This window comes from Pseudorasbora parva, chromosome 2 (assembly GCF_024679245.1).
Source record: "Pseudorasbora parva isolate DD20220531a chromosome 2, ASM2467924v1, whole genome shotgun sequence".
NCBI classification, from domain to species: Eukaryota; Metazoa; Chordata; class Actinopteri; order Cypriniformes; family Gobionidae; genus Pseudorasbora; species Pseudorasbora parva.
Window position 1 is genome coordinate 11,830,013 of NC_090173.1, and position 17,500 is coordinate 11,847,512.

General features: G+C 37.9%; 1 protein-coding gene across 2 annotated transcripts in view; it reads right to left on the bottom strand.

Annotated features, from left to right (window-relative positions):
• Positions 1 to 17,500, bottom strand: part of hlfa (HLF transcription factor, PAR bZIP family member a) — a 27,321-nt gene that overhangs the window by 9,621 nt on the left and 200 nt on the right. For both annotated transcript variants that reach the window (XM_067456321.1, XM_067456322.1), the window contains exons 1-2: positions 17,378 to 17,500; positions 14,706 to 15,050 (exon numbers count right to left, since the gene is read on the bottom strand). The exon at positions 17,378 to 17,500 is cut by the window's right edge. In XM_067456321.1, the coding sequence (XP_067312422.1) occupies positions 14,706 to 15,050; positions 17,378 to 17,492 (460 nt within the window). In that variant the 5' untranslated portion in view covers positions 17,493 to 17,500. The remainder of the gene's footprint in view (positions 1 to 14,705; positions 15,051 to 17,377) is intronic.

Below are 17,500 nucleotides of genomic sequence, written 5' to 3' on the forward strand. Positions count from 1 at the left end.
GTGTGTGTGTGTGTGTGTGTGTGTGTGTGTGTGTGTGTGTGTGTGTGTGAGAGAGTGACAGGGTTTCAGGACAGCAGTGTACTGTAATGAAGCTGTGACAATATGCGAGTGTGTTGCTCCGCTGGGTGGCAGATCGTTCAGGGGTGTGACTGTGACCGTCCCATGACCTGGCCTTCACTTCCTCAAAGACACACACAGGGAAGGGAGGTGTCTCCGCTCAGGGAAGTCGACGGGTGCAGGAAAAAGACGCCCTAACCGGCTCTATTTAATCCAGCGATATGCGCTGATAAGAGGCGAAGTGAGACAAACACACACACACACACACCAGAGAAATCAACAGCTATCAATAACTTCAGTCAAACCAAACACACACACACTTAAAAACACCGGACGATTGTCCTCGAAAACACACAAAGTACAGAGACATCATCGCATTAGACAAGCAAGAGCTGTTTATGATCCTGAGACCTCAAGCAGACAAACCTGACCAAACGAACTGACCTGAGTGTTCACACACTTGCTTCTACATTTACAAGAAACCCACTAAAACATATAAAACTGTGATTTAATTTAAAAGAGTACAACTAATGTGGAATTAAATTCATATAAACACACATATATCTGCTGTAAGTGTCGTTTTAAATAAATAAATGCAGTTTTAATACCATAAATGACTGATTTACATGTTAAGTTTTACACATGAATAAAATATTTACAAAAATATTAATTATGTGCAAAATAGTGCCGTCAAATCGAGTAATCACATCAAAGTTTGTGTTTACATATATGTGTGTGTACTGTGTATAATTATTATGTATATATGAATACACACACACATTATGTAAACACAAACTTTGATGTGATTAATCGATTTGACGGCACAAAATCATTAGAAATGCCGTTTACAAAAACATTATTTAATAGAAAACTGTTATAAAACTGCTATTGAGTTCAGATTCATACTTGTAGTTTAATTTGATTATAAAGGAGAATTAATATGAAATTCAATTAATAAAAATCCATATAACTGTTTAATTTTATATCACTAAAACATTAATTTGCACGCGCACACACACACACACACACACACTTTATGGAATATTTACAAAAACATAATTTACAATTAAAATAATGAATTAATTATTGCAGTAAAACCGTTTAATGCACAGGCAGTTCCAGTCAGTTTGATTACAGTTCGAAATTAATCCGCCACTATAAACACTGGTAACCATGGTAACACAGTTACGCTTGCAAACAGAGACAGTGTCAAGTCAACCATAGATATGTATACACGTTACACATCTATGGTATTAACAGTAAGTGACATGACATGTGACAGAAGCCAATGTCACTATGCCCATAGATATCTATACGCATACATATCTATGACTATCGTTCGTTCTTCATTGGCATGCGTCACCTCACTGACATTATCACGACACACACGAGTTGCAGATGATGTCGCTGCGTGTCGTGTTTTTTTTGTGTGGAAATTTGTCCTCTCTGCCCGGTCCTGAGAGTCTTCAACTGAAGAGGATAGAATCCGGATCTCTGTTGATCATCTGCGCCATGTGTTTAAAGGGTCATGAAACCCCAAAACACTTTTTTTGAGATATGTATAGGCTGCACATCATTGAAAACACTAAGGGTACTCATTAATGGTATTCATATGTGAAAATAGTTATTTTTGCATTTTAGCGATTTCTGTCTTCCGGTTTGAAAAGCTTAGTCGGAGCAACGTCACAAATGCTGACGTCGGCACGGCCTTTTCGGCCCAAGTATGGGCTGCTGGGCACATGCTGACGTCGACCGCTCCGAGCGATTCTCGATATATATTCATGACATAAAGCTCATTCAGTCCAATCCCTGCGCTGTAGTATGCATACAAGATAATTTAGTTAATATGCATGAGACAGTCACTTCTGTCAGGCTCGTCTTCCATCATTATTGTAGAGATATGGTGGGGAAGTTTTGGAAGCAGCGTGCGGAAAAGTCACGGAGGAAAGCTAGGCGTTGTGCTGATACGAAGTAACGTAAAGGGCGCCGAGCGAGCTGTAACCGGCGCCGTCTGTGGAAGCCTTTGCTACAAAGGCTCGGTAAAGTAAAATTCACCTGAGGAATCGCACGCCGAACCTGCAAGCGTTGACTATCTATGTCAGGAGTGCAAAATAACCAATCTGTAATCTGTAGGCTAATGAACAAAAGCCACGTCCTCTCCGTTTTATTTGTGGTCACAGCCATGCACTAAACCGCATGTGTTCGGGCTCTTAGTGAAACAGTGTGCTGCATATTTGGACAAATATAGATTTAGCTGCCGAGTGATAGACAGCGCGGATCGTCACGGCAACCCAGCGCATGTTGGGTGGTTCACGTTCTCTTATCACGTCGGCGCGTTGTTCATCTTGCCAAACAGCGTGCATATTTGGACAAATATAGTTTTATCACGTTTGCAAAATATTTCATCATGCAGAATAACATTTATTTTCATTTCTCACTGAATTATCTTTCTTAGTAATGATTCCTTTATAAAGTTTTAAATATGGATATTTTTCTCACACAAACGCATCGATTCGAATCAGAAGGCTCTATTAACCCATCGGAGTCGTGTGGAGCACGTTATTTGACGGACAGCTGCATTTTTTATGGACTTCAAAAACAGCTACAACTACTGCTGGGGTTAACGTTAGCCTGGACTTTTTAAATATAACTCCGATTGTATTTGTCTGAAAGAAGTATGCCATACACACCTATGATGACTTGAGGGTGAGTAAATCAGGCTTGGTTTCATTTTTGGGTGAACTAACCCTTTCAGCATTCATTTTCAACATTTAGCAGCAATAGATAAAGACTTAAAGCAGGCTGGAACTGTTTTTCTTCGCGGAAGCTTTGCTTAAGAGCTAATAAAATGGACCCACTTTATATTAGGTGGCCTTAAGTACTATGTACTAACATAGTAATTCATAATTTGATACAATGCACTTATTGTGTACATACATGTTTTTACATTGTACTTACATTTAAAAAAAAAAATACCTGCATGTAATAACGTCTGTAAATAATTTCTGTAGTTACATTAGTAATTACACAGTTGGCTCTTCCCTTACGCCTAACACACACCACCACACCTGTCCCTAACTCTACCCGTATCTCACCTCAATATCAGCAAAGGTGTTTGGCAATACAATCTGAACACAGAAAGTACATTGTACTTATTTTTGGATGTAAGTACATAGTACTTAAGGCCACCGAATATAAAGTGGGGTCTAATCTCAAGACAATATTTTGTGTCTTATTTATTTCCTCCGCTTCGCGTCGGGGTCCTGATCGCTTTGTCGGGGTTTATTCTGCAATAACAACCGGCTGGGTGTACATTATCCCTTACTTAAAACACATGTTGATATAACATTGATCAAACTGAATCGTACACACACTGTAAATCTCGAGTTTATTGAAATTAAAAATTTGAGTTGATACAATGAAGGGAATTTGTTTAATAAATAGAAACTCAACTGTGTCTGAACCACATAAAAAATGTGATAAATCATGAAAATAGCACAATTTGGCTGCGTCATCACAAATAAAACACACACAATTACCCAATATGCTTACAAAATCTTACTAATATTTCAATAAAGGTTGTCCATTCTCAAAAATGTTCATTTGTTGTAACTCAATTTTTTTATTTCAATGAACTCAAAATTAAGGCAACCAGGTAACTTATTTTTTAAATATTTTGTCACAGTGCAGTGACTCTGCGGCCTCCAGCAACATCAGTGTGAACGAGGCCCAAAACACACAAACTATGATGTGAAAACGGTGTGTCCTTCCGCATGAATGTTTGTCTGTGATATATGTGCAGTTTTGCAGCGAAAGTCTTCACAGATCGCTTGAGAGCCGCATGTGAGCCAGGCACGATTTAGGCAATGTGAGGCTCAGTGAGAACATGCTGTGCTTTTGCTACTCGAAACGAGAGGCAGAGACGGACCGATGGGGGGATGGGGGCGTGGCATGCAAAGAGGGGCGGGACTGGTGGGTGGGGCCTGTGGGTATGGGCGGGGCTAGTGGGTGGAGTCTGCTGAGAGTGGCATGCCTTGACCAACTCTCTCTCTCTCTCTGTTGCTCGTCACACGCAGCAGCATGTGTGTGTGTGTATCACATGGCAGCACACACTGCTTTGGGAACGGGATGACTTCACGTGAGCCGAAATGTGTGGAGCAAAGCCTGATCCGCTCGTCTAGACTGAACACGCGCAGGCACATGGAAACGCACATGCAGAAATGTAAACATGCACCGAACACCCACCCACCCACGAACACACACACACACACCCCCACCCACACACACACACACCCTGCAGCGAACAGTGAAGTGCATGAGGGAACATTCATCAGATCTCCAGAAGGTTTTACAGCATCAGATGAGGACTGTGGGCTGATCTGGAATGCTAAACGAAACCTATAAACAGATAATGGCAGCAAGATGTCTAATAAAACCTGTCACGGTGCGGCCAGTTTTATTCCCTTCAAGTGGCAATAAAGTCTCCAGATTTGATAAGCCCTGACAGAAGTTTTACATTTCACACACAACTTCTCTCAGGTGCAACATGCACTAAACAGCAATGAAATGATATATTTCTATGCACATATACAAATGGATGAATCTCCTGACACATGCATGCCAAAACATCCGCAATTCATATTTCACCACAAAAATTAAATAAAGAGAAAATATATAATTGTATAAATGCAAGTTATATTCACATTATATTATACTTTCAGATGGTTATGATGTTGCACGTCTGCTGATTTTTAAGATAATTAAACAAGTGCAATTATTTTTACAGTGATGCAGAAAACCAAAGCAAAGATTAAATGCTAAAATTATAATATTATATTATTATAATTATAAGACAGTTATGATGTTGAACATTCTGCTTATTTTTAAGATAATTAAGCACATTTAATTATTAAATAGTTTTAAAGTAATGCAAAAACAAATCAATAAAAAGAATAAATACTACAATTATATATTATATTATATTATATTATATTATATTATATTATATTATATTATATTATATTATATTATATTATATTATATTAAAGACAGTTATGATGTTGTATATTCTGCTTATTTGAGCACATTTAATATTTTTTTACAGTGATGCAAAGATTAAATACTAAAATTATATATTATATTTTCAGACTATGATGTTACACATTGTGCTTATTTTGTAAATTTTAACATTTTAATATAATAAGCACATTTTTATTAAGCACAGTTTTACAGCAATGAAAAAAAAATCTATGCAAAGATTGAATACTAAAACCGTTTTTATAATTTTTTATAAAGCAAAACGGCCTTGAAAACATGTCCTTTATTGGCTTTATTTTCCTTTTACAAATATTATTTGTACCTATTCAGGACCGTGTTTTGTGAGATTTGCACACATAATCTACATGTATATCTGCAGGAGTGACCTGGGTGTGACCGGTAACGGACTTTGTCAACAGGATAAACGTCACAGCTTTTGTCTCTAAAGGGTTTTCACCTACATTAGCCGTACAACACACGTCATTTAATGCACTGCGTTTTATTCAAATTGAATGCGTAACGCATATGGGGAATTTGTCTGTCTAATTTCACATGGCAGGTTTAATGGCTGGCGTGTGAAGTGTGTGTGTGTGTGTGTGTGAAAGCCACTGGCTCGTGAAGGAACGCCTGATCAATGTGACGGATGGCTTTGACGGCTCCTCAGGTGCGTTTCGGCTAGAGCTGTCAGTCACGTTTGGGCAGATGAGTCACTCCTGAGTCTCAGTTTCAATAGCAAAATCTGAACATTTTACTTTATTTATGTTTTGGTAACACTTTACAGTAAGGTCCCATTACCTAATGCATTAACTCTTTCCGTCAGCGTAAAAAAAAAAAAAGTTGCCAGCCACCCCCAGGGTTTTTGTAGTCGTGGTCATACTGAGTTCTAGTCAGAATATGAGTCTGCTGCTCCACTGGGCTGTGATTATGGGCCGTGTTTACACCGAACCAGGAAAGACATCGATTGGATAGACCAACAACCAATCAGAGCAACGGAGCGACGCATTGTCAAATGTCAACAGAGTTCAACTGCACTGTGTTGCCAAGTCCTCATTTTTTTCCGTGGGTTGTTTTCTATGTCCGCGGGTTGAAGAGACTATTATGTGATATATAGACCCATGAGTGTGAATTTTAGCAGGCAACCTTGCCAAAATAACACACATTTTACCCCCAAACACCATTTTTTTCCCCCGGAGAATCATTTTTGGGTTAACTAACCTTTTAAGAGCAGATCAGCAGTAGATGAGGAGACACATTCCTGTTTACACCTGGTGTTTTAATCCATCTCTTTTGTCCACTTTTGTCCACTTCTGTCCTGATTTCTTCGATGGGAGGGTCTATGGGCGGGTAATATATGAACTTTTCAGATCTTTCCATCTAATGGATGAAATAAGCTCAGGCAATTTACATATGAACACACCGGAGATGATGGAAAAACACAGAGATCCTCAGGTTTAGTTTCTGCTCTGACACACACTAGAGCAGCCGAACGCTGAGAGTGTGTGTTAGAAATCAGGAATGGTGGGAGAAAATTGTGCTTGGGACGTTTTTCATCTTCAACTAAACTTGGGTCTCTAGTCGACAAAGTTTAAATCCACGTCCCATAATGTTTCCGCTTTAGGTCAGTAGGCGGAGAGTTGACGTCTTTTAGTGGTTGTTCATATGCATTTGACCACATGAGCATTTACCGTGTGTTTTCCCATCGTCTCCGGTGTGTTTATATGTAAATTGCCTGAGCTTATATCATCCATTAGATGGAAAGATCTGAAAAAGCCATATATTTACCCGCCCATAGACCTTCCCCTCGAAGAAATCAGGACAGAAGTGGCCAAAAGAGACGGATTAAAACACCAGCTGTAAATGGGAATGTGTCTCCTCATCTACTGCTGATCCAGTCGACCAAAACGCATCTTAATGCCAGGTGTAAAAACAGGGCTTAAAAAAGAATAACACGTTTGCTACAATATTTTTATTAATCTTTTTTAAATGTTAGTCGGTCGCTCTAAAAAATGCTGGGTTAAAAGAAATTAAGTTGTTTGAATGAGTCCATTCACTGCGTTCAAACAGAGTGTTGTTGTTAGTTCATGTTAACTCAATGCCTAATAAATAATATTACCAGATACAAAGTTTGATTTTAATAATGTGTTAGTAAATGCTGATTGTTTAAAGGGGGGGTGAAATGCTGTTTCGTGCATACTGAGCTTTTTCCACTGTTAAAGACTTGGATTCCCATCCTAAACATAGACAAAGTTTCAAAAACTAATGTTGGGCGTTTGATGGAGTATTTCTGTGTCAAAAATACTCCTTCCGGTTTCTCACAAGTTTCGGAGAGTTTTTTTCGAGTATGGGTCCACTAGACGACTCTTCTCCCGGTAGGGTGCGCACGCGCGTGACTAGAGCGAAAGAGGAAATGCACGCTGTAAACACTCTGGGTGCAGATCCAGTCGTCCGTGAAGACTTATGTCGCGCGCCGCGCTCCACTTTATTCCTATGGGTGACGTCGAGCGACTTCAACGCTTCAGCACAGCATTCTGGGAAGGCAGCGCTGCATTTGAACCGATTTGAACGCAGAAATGACGGGAAGCTTTAAAGCATCGCTTCAGTCGCGTCTCAAAGTGGATTTACACGCCACTGCTGTCACAGGACTTCACCAAATCATATCAAAGAAGTGTGTTTTTGACGGAGCGGTCCCAGCGATAAAGGTTCGGTCCTGCTTTGGAAGCAGCCGGTGAGTAAAACTGCTTCAAATGTCTGTGCTGTCGGCTATCGTCACGTGAGTAAACATCAGTAAACGACACGATCGCGTGCTTCGTCATTCAAATGCGCTAACGGTTACTCCATTGTTGTTCTCTGTATAACGTTACACTAGTCTGACGTGCAAAACCGTTTTACTTGCTACTGCTAAGGTTTAGTCGCATACAATAGCCCATAAACCGAATCATGTCCTCATAAACTGCGAGTAAAGACACACAAAGGCCACTTAATACAGTACATACCACAGAGACGGACGTCCTGCTGTTGCGGTTTCTCCTGTTCAATTTATTTCAGCCTCCGAATGATCCTGGATCATTATCTGTATTAGCTGAGATAGCCATGGGCTTCTCCACGCTTGAGGACGTCACCGCTTTGTTCGCGATTGTCATTCTTTAGCTCCGCCCACACGATACGCCTCCAGCCGCTCTGTTTTTTCCGGAAAGACTCGGTACAGCCCATATTTCTTTTATAAATATAATAAAACTAAAGCCTTTTCGGAGATATGAAGGATGCAATACTACTCTATAGGTACTCAAGATTGACATGAGATTGACTGAAACTGAGTGTTTCACCCCCCCTTTAAGTATTTTGCATTGCTCTTGTTAACTGATAGAACCGTATTGTTAAGTGTTGTCATTTAATAATTTTTAAAATGCCTATATAACGTGACATTGCAGCAGGATGAATTGTCTATGGTTTATGTAGCAAAAAATGTCAATTATAATACAGACTCCAATAGAGTCAAATGCATGTATGCCATCTATATGCATGCATGTTTTAAAATAAAATTTCTTTCTTTTCTTTTTTTTCAGTGCAAAAAAATCGGTAACACTTTAGAAATATGGTTATTGATAGATAACTACACTCTAAAAAATGCCGGGGTTGTTTTAACCCAATGTTGGGTCAAATATTTACTTAAGACAACCCAATCACTGGGTTAAAACAACCCAACTGATGGGTTAGTCCATATTTGACCCAACATTGGGATGTTTTTTACCCAGAATTTTTTAGAGTGTATGCAGGAAGTAATGCAGGACTAATAAGTAGCACTACATTAACACTTCAGCTACTACTATTAACTAATATAGAAACACGCTGAACTAATCAGTAAGTAACATCGAATTTAGAAGATAGTTTCTTATTAAGTGATCAATAATTACTGACTGAGATTAGCCTCATTAATACCTATTAACTAACTGACCAATTATCACAACATTTATTGTGTGTCTGAGATGCAATTAATCATATTCTTTACTCTGAATAAAGTGATACAATGCATCACTAATTACTTAAGTATTACCTAGTCATTATGCAGGAGCTACTACACAAAAAAATTCTGAGTAAAAAACAACCCAATTGCTGGGTTAGTCCATATTTGACCCAACATTGGGTTGTTTTAACCCAGCGATTGGGTTGTCTTAAGCAAATATTTAACCCAACCACAGGATTAAAACAACCCAATTGCTGGGTTAGTCCATATATTTGACCCAACATTGGGTTAAAACAACCCAACATTTTTTAGAGTGTAGTGATCTGAACCATTATTTTAAAATGGAAAATATGGTTTTTCACTTTAAAATAATGGTCCAGATCACCAGTAGCCCTTGAAGAGTGATTGGGTGCTTGAGTAATGATGCATTTTATTACTTTATTCAGAGGAACAAAGGACAATTTTTAAGAACTACTAGTGATCTAACAATGTTTTCCACTTTAAAATAATAACTAGAAGTTCCTGCATAATGACTAGATAACACTTAAGTAATTAGTGATGCATTTTATGACCACATTGAGAGTAAAAAAAGACAATTTCTCACATCTCAGACTTGTTAACGTTGTGATTAGTAATTAATTAGCAATTCTTTATAATTTTTCCTTGTTACCTATTAGTTATTATTGACGCCAGTCTCATTCATTAACTATTAATCACTTAATAAGGAACCTTAGTCCTGAATTCAATATTACTTACTGATTAGTTCTGCGTGTTTCTATATTAGTTAATAGTAGTAGCTTAAGTGTTAATGTAGTGCTACTTATAAGTCCTGCATTACTTCCTACATAGTTATCTATTAATAACGGATTATTATTTTAGTTACCAAAAAATCAACAATACTGTAAAAAAAACGAATTAAATTGCAACAACTCGCAGAAATTCAATTTGGCCAACTGAAAAATTTCTAGTCACTAGAAAATTTAAATTGCAGACATGATTTTTTATTTTTTTTGTTAATATGATTTAAAAGCTTCAACACGATCCACAAAACACCTGACAACATGGACTTCAACCAAACACACTGCAGACGCAGCGGAGCAAAGTCCGTATAATCTCTCACTCATACGACCCGTCGCTCAAAGCTCTGAGGCGCTCGGCCCGGGGGGGGGGGTAACTTTGGCTCCAGATCGCTTCAGAGCGACAGAAAACAGAAGCGGTGCAGAAGGCATTGGGCTTTTTATTGATGATTAACGAATGTGTGCACTCCTAAAAATAAAGGTTCTTTTTTGGAATCCACAGAACTTCTGCATTCCACAATTCTTTTTCAATGTTCCCCCCAAAAAATTTAAATTCTGTCATTAACTTAAAGATGAAGGCCTTTCTGAGCCGTCGGATTTCAACACTAATATTCTTCATCTGTGTCTGAAGATGAACGGAGGTCTGACGGGTGTCCATTGACATTAGGGAGAGGAGTTAATGACAGAATTTACTTTTTTTTTTTTTTTTGTGAACAAACCCTTTTAACACTAAGAAAAACGTTTCTGTTATGCACTGTTCACTGAAATGTTAATTGGGAGTGTGTGTGAAGAGAAAAGCACATCTCAGGAGCTTTCGGGTGTCATTTATCTTTTTATTGATGATTAACGAACATGTGGACTCTTGAAAATAAAGGTTCTTTTTTGGAATCCACAGAACTTCTGCATTCCACAAAAGGTTCTGTAACAGTTCAGTTATTAACTATTACCTAGCTGCTTATTAGCATGCATATTACTAGGATATTGGCTGTTTATTAGTACTTATAAAGCACATATTAATGCATTATTCTGCATGACCTTATTTGACATCCCTTAATCCGACCCAATGCCTAAACTTAAACGCTACAAAAACTACCTTACTAACTATTAATAAGCAGTAAATTAGGAGTTTGAGGTAAAAGTCATTATAGTGTCGTTATACTGCAAACGTCGTTAGTGTCGTTATAGTACAAATGTCATTATAGTGTCGTAATAGTGTCATTATAGTGTCGTTATAGTGCAAACGTAGTTAGTGTCGTTATAGTACAAACATCATTATAGTGTCGTTATAGTGCAAACGTCGTTAGGGTCGTTATAGTACAAACATCATTATAGTGTCTTTATAGTGTTGTTATAGTGCAAACGTCATTATAGTGTTGTTATAGTGCCGTTATAGTGCAAACGTCATTATAGTGTCGTTATAGTGCAAACGTCATTATAGTGTTGTTATAGTGCCGTTATAGTGCAAACGTCATTATAGTGTCGTTATAGTGCCGTTATAGTGCAAACGTCATTATAGTGTCGTTATAGTGCCGTTATAGTGCAAACGTCATTATAGTGTCGTTATAGTGCAAACGTCATTATAGTGTTCTTATAGTGCCGTTATAGTGCAAACGTCATTATAGTGTTGTTATAGTGCAAACGTCATTATAGTGTCGTTATAGTGCAAACGTCATTATAGTGTTGTTATAGTGCAAACGTCGTTATAGTGTCGTTATAGTGCAAACGCCGTTATAGTGTCGTTATAGTGCAAACGTCGTTATAGTGTCGTTATAGTGCAAACGCCGTTATAGTGTCGTTATAGTGTCATTATAGTGCAAACATCGTTATAGTGTCGTTATAGTGCAAAAGTCGTCAGTGTCTTTATAGTGTTGTTATACTGTAAACGTTGTTATAGTGTCGTTATAGTGTCATTATAGCGTCGTTATAATGTCGTTATAGTGCAAAAGTCGTCAGAGTCTTTATAGTGTTGTTATACTGTAAACGTTGTTATAGTGTCGTTATAGTGTCATTATAGCGTCATTATAGTGTCGTTATAGTGCAAACATCGTTATAGAGTCGTTACAGTGCAAATGTCGTTATAGTGTTTTTATAGTGTCATTATAGTGTCGTTATAGTGCAAACATCATTATTGTGTCGTTATAGTGTCATTATACTGCAAACGTCGTTATAGTGTCGTTATAGTGTCATTATAGTGTCGTTATACTGCAAACGTCGTTATAGTGTCATTATAGTGTCGTTATAGTGCAAACTCCATTATTGTGTCGTTATAGTGTCGTTATAGTGCAAACGTTATAGTGTCGTTATAGTGCAAAAGTCGTCATAGTGTCGTTATACTGCAAACGTCGTTATAGTGTCGTTATAGTGTCATTATAGTGACGTTATAGTGCAAACGTTGTTATAGTGTCGTTATAGGGTCATTATAGTGTGGTTATAGTGCAAATGTCATTATTGTCATTATAGTGTGGTTATAGTGCAAACGTCATTATTGTCATTATAGTGTCGTTATAGTGCAAACTTAATTATTGCCGTTATAGTGTCGTTATCGTGCGAACGTCATTATTGTCGTTATAGTGCAAAAGTCGTCATAGTTTCATTATAAATGGAATGGACTAAATGGACTGCATTTATATAGCGCTTTTATCCAAAGCGCTTTACATTTTGCCTCACATTCACCCATTCATACACCGACGGCGATCTCAACCATGCAAGGCGCCATCCAGCTCGTCGGGAGCAGCTGGGGTTAGGTGTCTTGCTCATGGACACCTCGACACTTGGTCAGGTGGAACCGGGGATTGAACCACCAACCTTCTGGTTTGTAGACAACCTACATGAACCACTGAGCCACTGCCGCCATTATAGTGGCGTTATAGTGCAAACGTTGTTATAGTGTCGTTGTAGTGTCATTATAGTGTCGTTATAGTGCAAACGTCATTATTGTCGTTATAGTGCAAAAGTCGTCATAGTGTCGTTATAGTGTCATTATACTGCAAACGTTGTTATAGTGTCGTTATAGTGTCATTATAGTTCAAACGTTGTTATAGTGTCGTTATACTGCAAACGTCGTTATAGTGTCGTTATATACTGCAAACGTCGTTATAGTGTCGTTATATACTGCAAACGTCGTTATAGTGTCGTTATACTGCAAACGTCGTTATAGTGTCATTTTAGTGCAAACGTTGTTATAGTGTCGTTATAGTGCAAATGTTGTTATAGTGTCGTTATATACTGCAAACGTCGTTATAGTGTCGTTATATACTGCAAACGTCGTTATAGTGTCGTTATACTGCAAACGTCGTTATAGTGTCATTTTAGTGCAAACGTTGTTATAGTGTCGTTATACTGCAAACGTTGTTATAGTGTCGTTATATACTGCAAACGTCGTTATAGTGTCGTTATATACTGCAAACGTCGTTATAGTGTCGTTATACTGCAAACGTCGTTATAGTGTCATTTTAGTGCAAACGTTGTTATAGTGTCGTTATAGTGCAAACGTTGTTATAGTGTCGTTATATACTGCAAACGTTGTTATAGTGTCATTACAGTGCAAACGTTGTTATAGTGTCGTTATAGTGTCGTTATTCTGCAAACGTCGTTATGGTGTCATTATAGTGCAAACGTTGTTATAGTGTCGTTATAGTGTCATTAAAGTGCAAACTTTGTTATAGTGTCGTTATAGTGTCGTTATACTGCAAACGTCGTTATAGTGTCATTATAGTGCAAACGTTGTTATAGTGTCGTTATAGTGTCGTTATACTGCAAATGTCGTTATAGTGTCATTATAGTGCAAACGTTGTTATAGTGTTTTTATAGTGTCATTATAGTGTCGTTATAGTGCCGTTATAGTGCAAACGTTGTTATAGTGTCATTATAGTGTCGTCATAGTGTCATTATAATGCAAACGTTGTTATAGTGTCATTATAGTGTCATTATAGTGCAAACGTTGTTATAGTGTTTTTATAGTGTCATTATAGTGTCGTTATAGTGCAAATGTCGTTATAGTGTCGTTATAGTGTCATTATAGTGCAAACGTTGTTATAGTGTTTTTATAGCGTCATTATAGTGTCGTTATACTGCAAACGTCGTTATAGTGTCGTAATAGTGTCATTATAGTGCAAACGTTGTTATAGTGTTTTTATAGTGTCATTATAGTGTCGTTATAGTGCAAATGTCGTTATAGTGTCGTTATAGTGTCATTATAGTGCAAACGTTGTTATAGTGTTTTTATAGCGTCATTATAGTGTCGTTATAGTGCAAATGTCGTTATAGTGTCGTTATAGTGTCATTATAGTGCAAACGTTGTTATAGTGTTTTTATAGTGTCATTATAGTGTCGTTATAGTGCAAACGCCATTATTGTCGTTATAGTGCAAACGTCGTCATAGTGTCGTTATAATGCACAAGTCGTAATAGTCAATATGTGTTTCCTAATTGGGAGTGTGTATGAAGAGAAAAGCACATCTCAGGAGCTTTCGGGTGTCATTTAACTTTTTATTGATGATTAACAAACGTGTGGACTCTTGAAAATAAAGGGTTTTTTAGGAATCCACGGAACTTCTGCATTCCACAAAAGGTTCTTTAGAGTGGACAACGGTTCTTTAATTTATATACATATATATTCTGAACGCTAAGTAAAATTGTTATTTTAAGAACTGTTCACTGAAATGTTAAATGGGGAACCTGAAAAAGGAGTGTGTGTGTGAAGAGAAAGCGCATCTCAGGAGCTTTGGGGTGTCATATAGAGGCTCAGATCAACCTGGTGTGTGTGTGTGTGTGTGTGTGTGTGTGTGTGTGTGTGTGTGTGTGTGTGTGTGTGTGTGTGTGTGTGTGTGTGTGTGTGTGCGATCGGGTCAGTACCTGCTCTGCTGGGATTCTGGAGGCAGTTTTGGCCAACGATCCCGGAGTGGACCGAGGTGGAGGCCCGGCTGCTGAGATCCACCACAGAGGGTGTGGGCGGGGTGGCAGGAGGCTGCTGGGGCAGGGGCTGCTGGGAAGGCTGGCTCTGCTCGCTCTGAGAGTTGGCAGGAATATTGTTCTCCAACAGAAACTCCTCTAAATCCATATACTCCAGCTGGAAGTTGTCGCCATCGTACGGCAGGGTCTTGTCCCACAGTGTCGGCCCCAGGAAGGCAGACTGAGGGGTGTTTACACCGTTTCCGTCCTCTTCCAACTTCTTTTCCTTCTCTTTCTCTTTCCCGAACCCTGGAGGAACAAGATGGAGGCGTTATTGTTGGCGTTCACACACACATATACACACACAAACACACACACACACACACACACACGTTTGTTTTTGTGAAATTTGGGGACATTCCATAGGCATAATGGTTTTTATACTGTACATACTATACTGTATATATATGCCCCTGCCCCTAAACCTACGCAACACACACACACACACACACACACACACACACACACACACACACACACACACACACACACACAGCCCATGTCCCTAAATCTCAGGAAACATTCTGCATTTTTACTTTCTCATAAAAACTCCTCCTGTGTGATTTATAAGCCTTTTGTAAAGTGGGGACATGGATAATGTCCTCATATTTCACCCTCTCCTGTAATACCTGTGTCAGACCCATGGCATTATACACATTTGTGTCCATACACTCAATAAAAACAAGCACACACACACACATACACACACACACACAGTTCCAAACGTGTATGAAATGCATGTTTCATACAACAAAAGCAAATGAGGAATAGCAGGCTTGTTATGATCATGAATATTGTGTTGAAGTCTACTCGTCAAACAAATAATTGCGAATAATGATCTAATTCGGTTTTATTCATGTCAGTTACAGGGAAAGCCTAATACATCATTTTGTACTGTGAATTGTTTGTAATACAATATTACAAATCATACTAAAATGTTCAGAAAATTATAATACAATATATATATTAGCGCTGTCAAATCGATTAATCGCAACTAATCTAATCTAACGAAAGTTTGTGTCTGTGTATTATATATTATTTCTATATGTGTGCATGTCTGTGTACACACACACACACACACACAACATATACAGTATATAAACACATTAAGTAAACAACAACTTTTATGTTAGATGCGATTAATCGACTTGACAGCACTAATGATATAATATCATGCAGTCTGATTAAACCCACAAACTTTAATTTTGTACAAAAGATATAATAATAATAAAAATGATACTAAAATAGGCTCATTTGATTTACTTTAATGTTATAAGAATTATAATAAAAATAAATAGTGCTGTCAAATCGATTAATTGCAATTAATCGCATGTAACAAGTTTGTTTACATAATGTATGTGTGCGTATATATATATGCATATATATATATATATATATATATGCATATATATATATATATATATATATATATATATATATATATATATATATATATATATATATATATATATATATATATAGCACACACACAATAAACCAACAAACTTTCATTTTGTATGAAGGAAGACCTTCAACTGTCGTTGTGTACTTTACAATAGTGTTTGTGTTTGTTTGGTAAAATGTGATTGAGATTTAAGCTGGACAATAATTGTGGTCATCTCAAATGATTGCGATTAGATTGAATAACCAAGATCAGGCGATTAATCAATAATCACGACAGGCCTACTCAAGCACCATAAGTAATATCAAAATTCAATTCGATTTAAATAATTTTATGTGCACAGAGCAAAATTCTAACAAATATTTACAAAATCTTTACAATATGCAGTTTCAAAGCAGCTTAAAAGTGGTCCACACCACATTTAGCACTTTATTCAATATCATAAAACAGCCTTTGACCGTTTTTTTGGTTGTAATTTTCTGCTCAGCTGAAAAGGGTGGCTGTTTCCCAGCATTTCTCCTTTAGCGTTCACGAGAGCAAAGTACAGTTTAGTGACATAAGGGGGTGAACTAATCCAAAAAATGTTACCAAATCAAACTGTTTAGTGTGCAAACGCTAATGCACGTCCTCTTTAGGTGCAGCCAAAGATAAAAAACAACCTTTTATTTATACTATAAATATATGATGTGGACTGATGTAGCACAAACACAATCAGCTGAATGGCGCCCTCTAAAGGAAACCACTCGTACAGATCATCCCCATTGCGTGCGAACTTCAAATATCCGCATAAAGTCAGTATTGGTTGAGTAGACTCTGTTTATTCCTCTTCTATGTGAGCAAATGCAGTAATATAAGCATATTTTAAACAGATACCGTCATGGATTTTGGCTAAATCCACCGCGCAATAGATGTATGTTTGCGCGTAAAAAGAATGCAATGCAACACAATATCAACAAAACAGAAACGTCCAGTCGCAAATCACATTATAGTTCAGAGTGATTATACGTGACGGCATGCGTGCACGAGCAGGCACTGGTAATGGTGTTTAAAACAGTGTGTGGAGACGCGCTTTTACGCGCTGATTATAAGGAAAGCAAAGAGCGCGACGCGCCTGACGAACATCAGCTGATGCAGAAGACGCTTTAAACCTCCCCGAAAGCTCATCCATCGTTACCTTCATCGTGATGAAAGGGCAGTTTCATGGGGTTCTCCAGCAGCGATTTCAGGACGCCGTGAGTCGGAGGTAGGAAAGTTGGGTTTATAGAAAGAGGTCGAGACATCTTCTCCATGGCGCAAA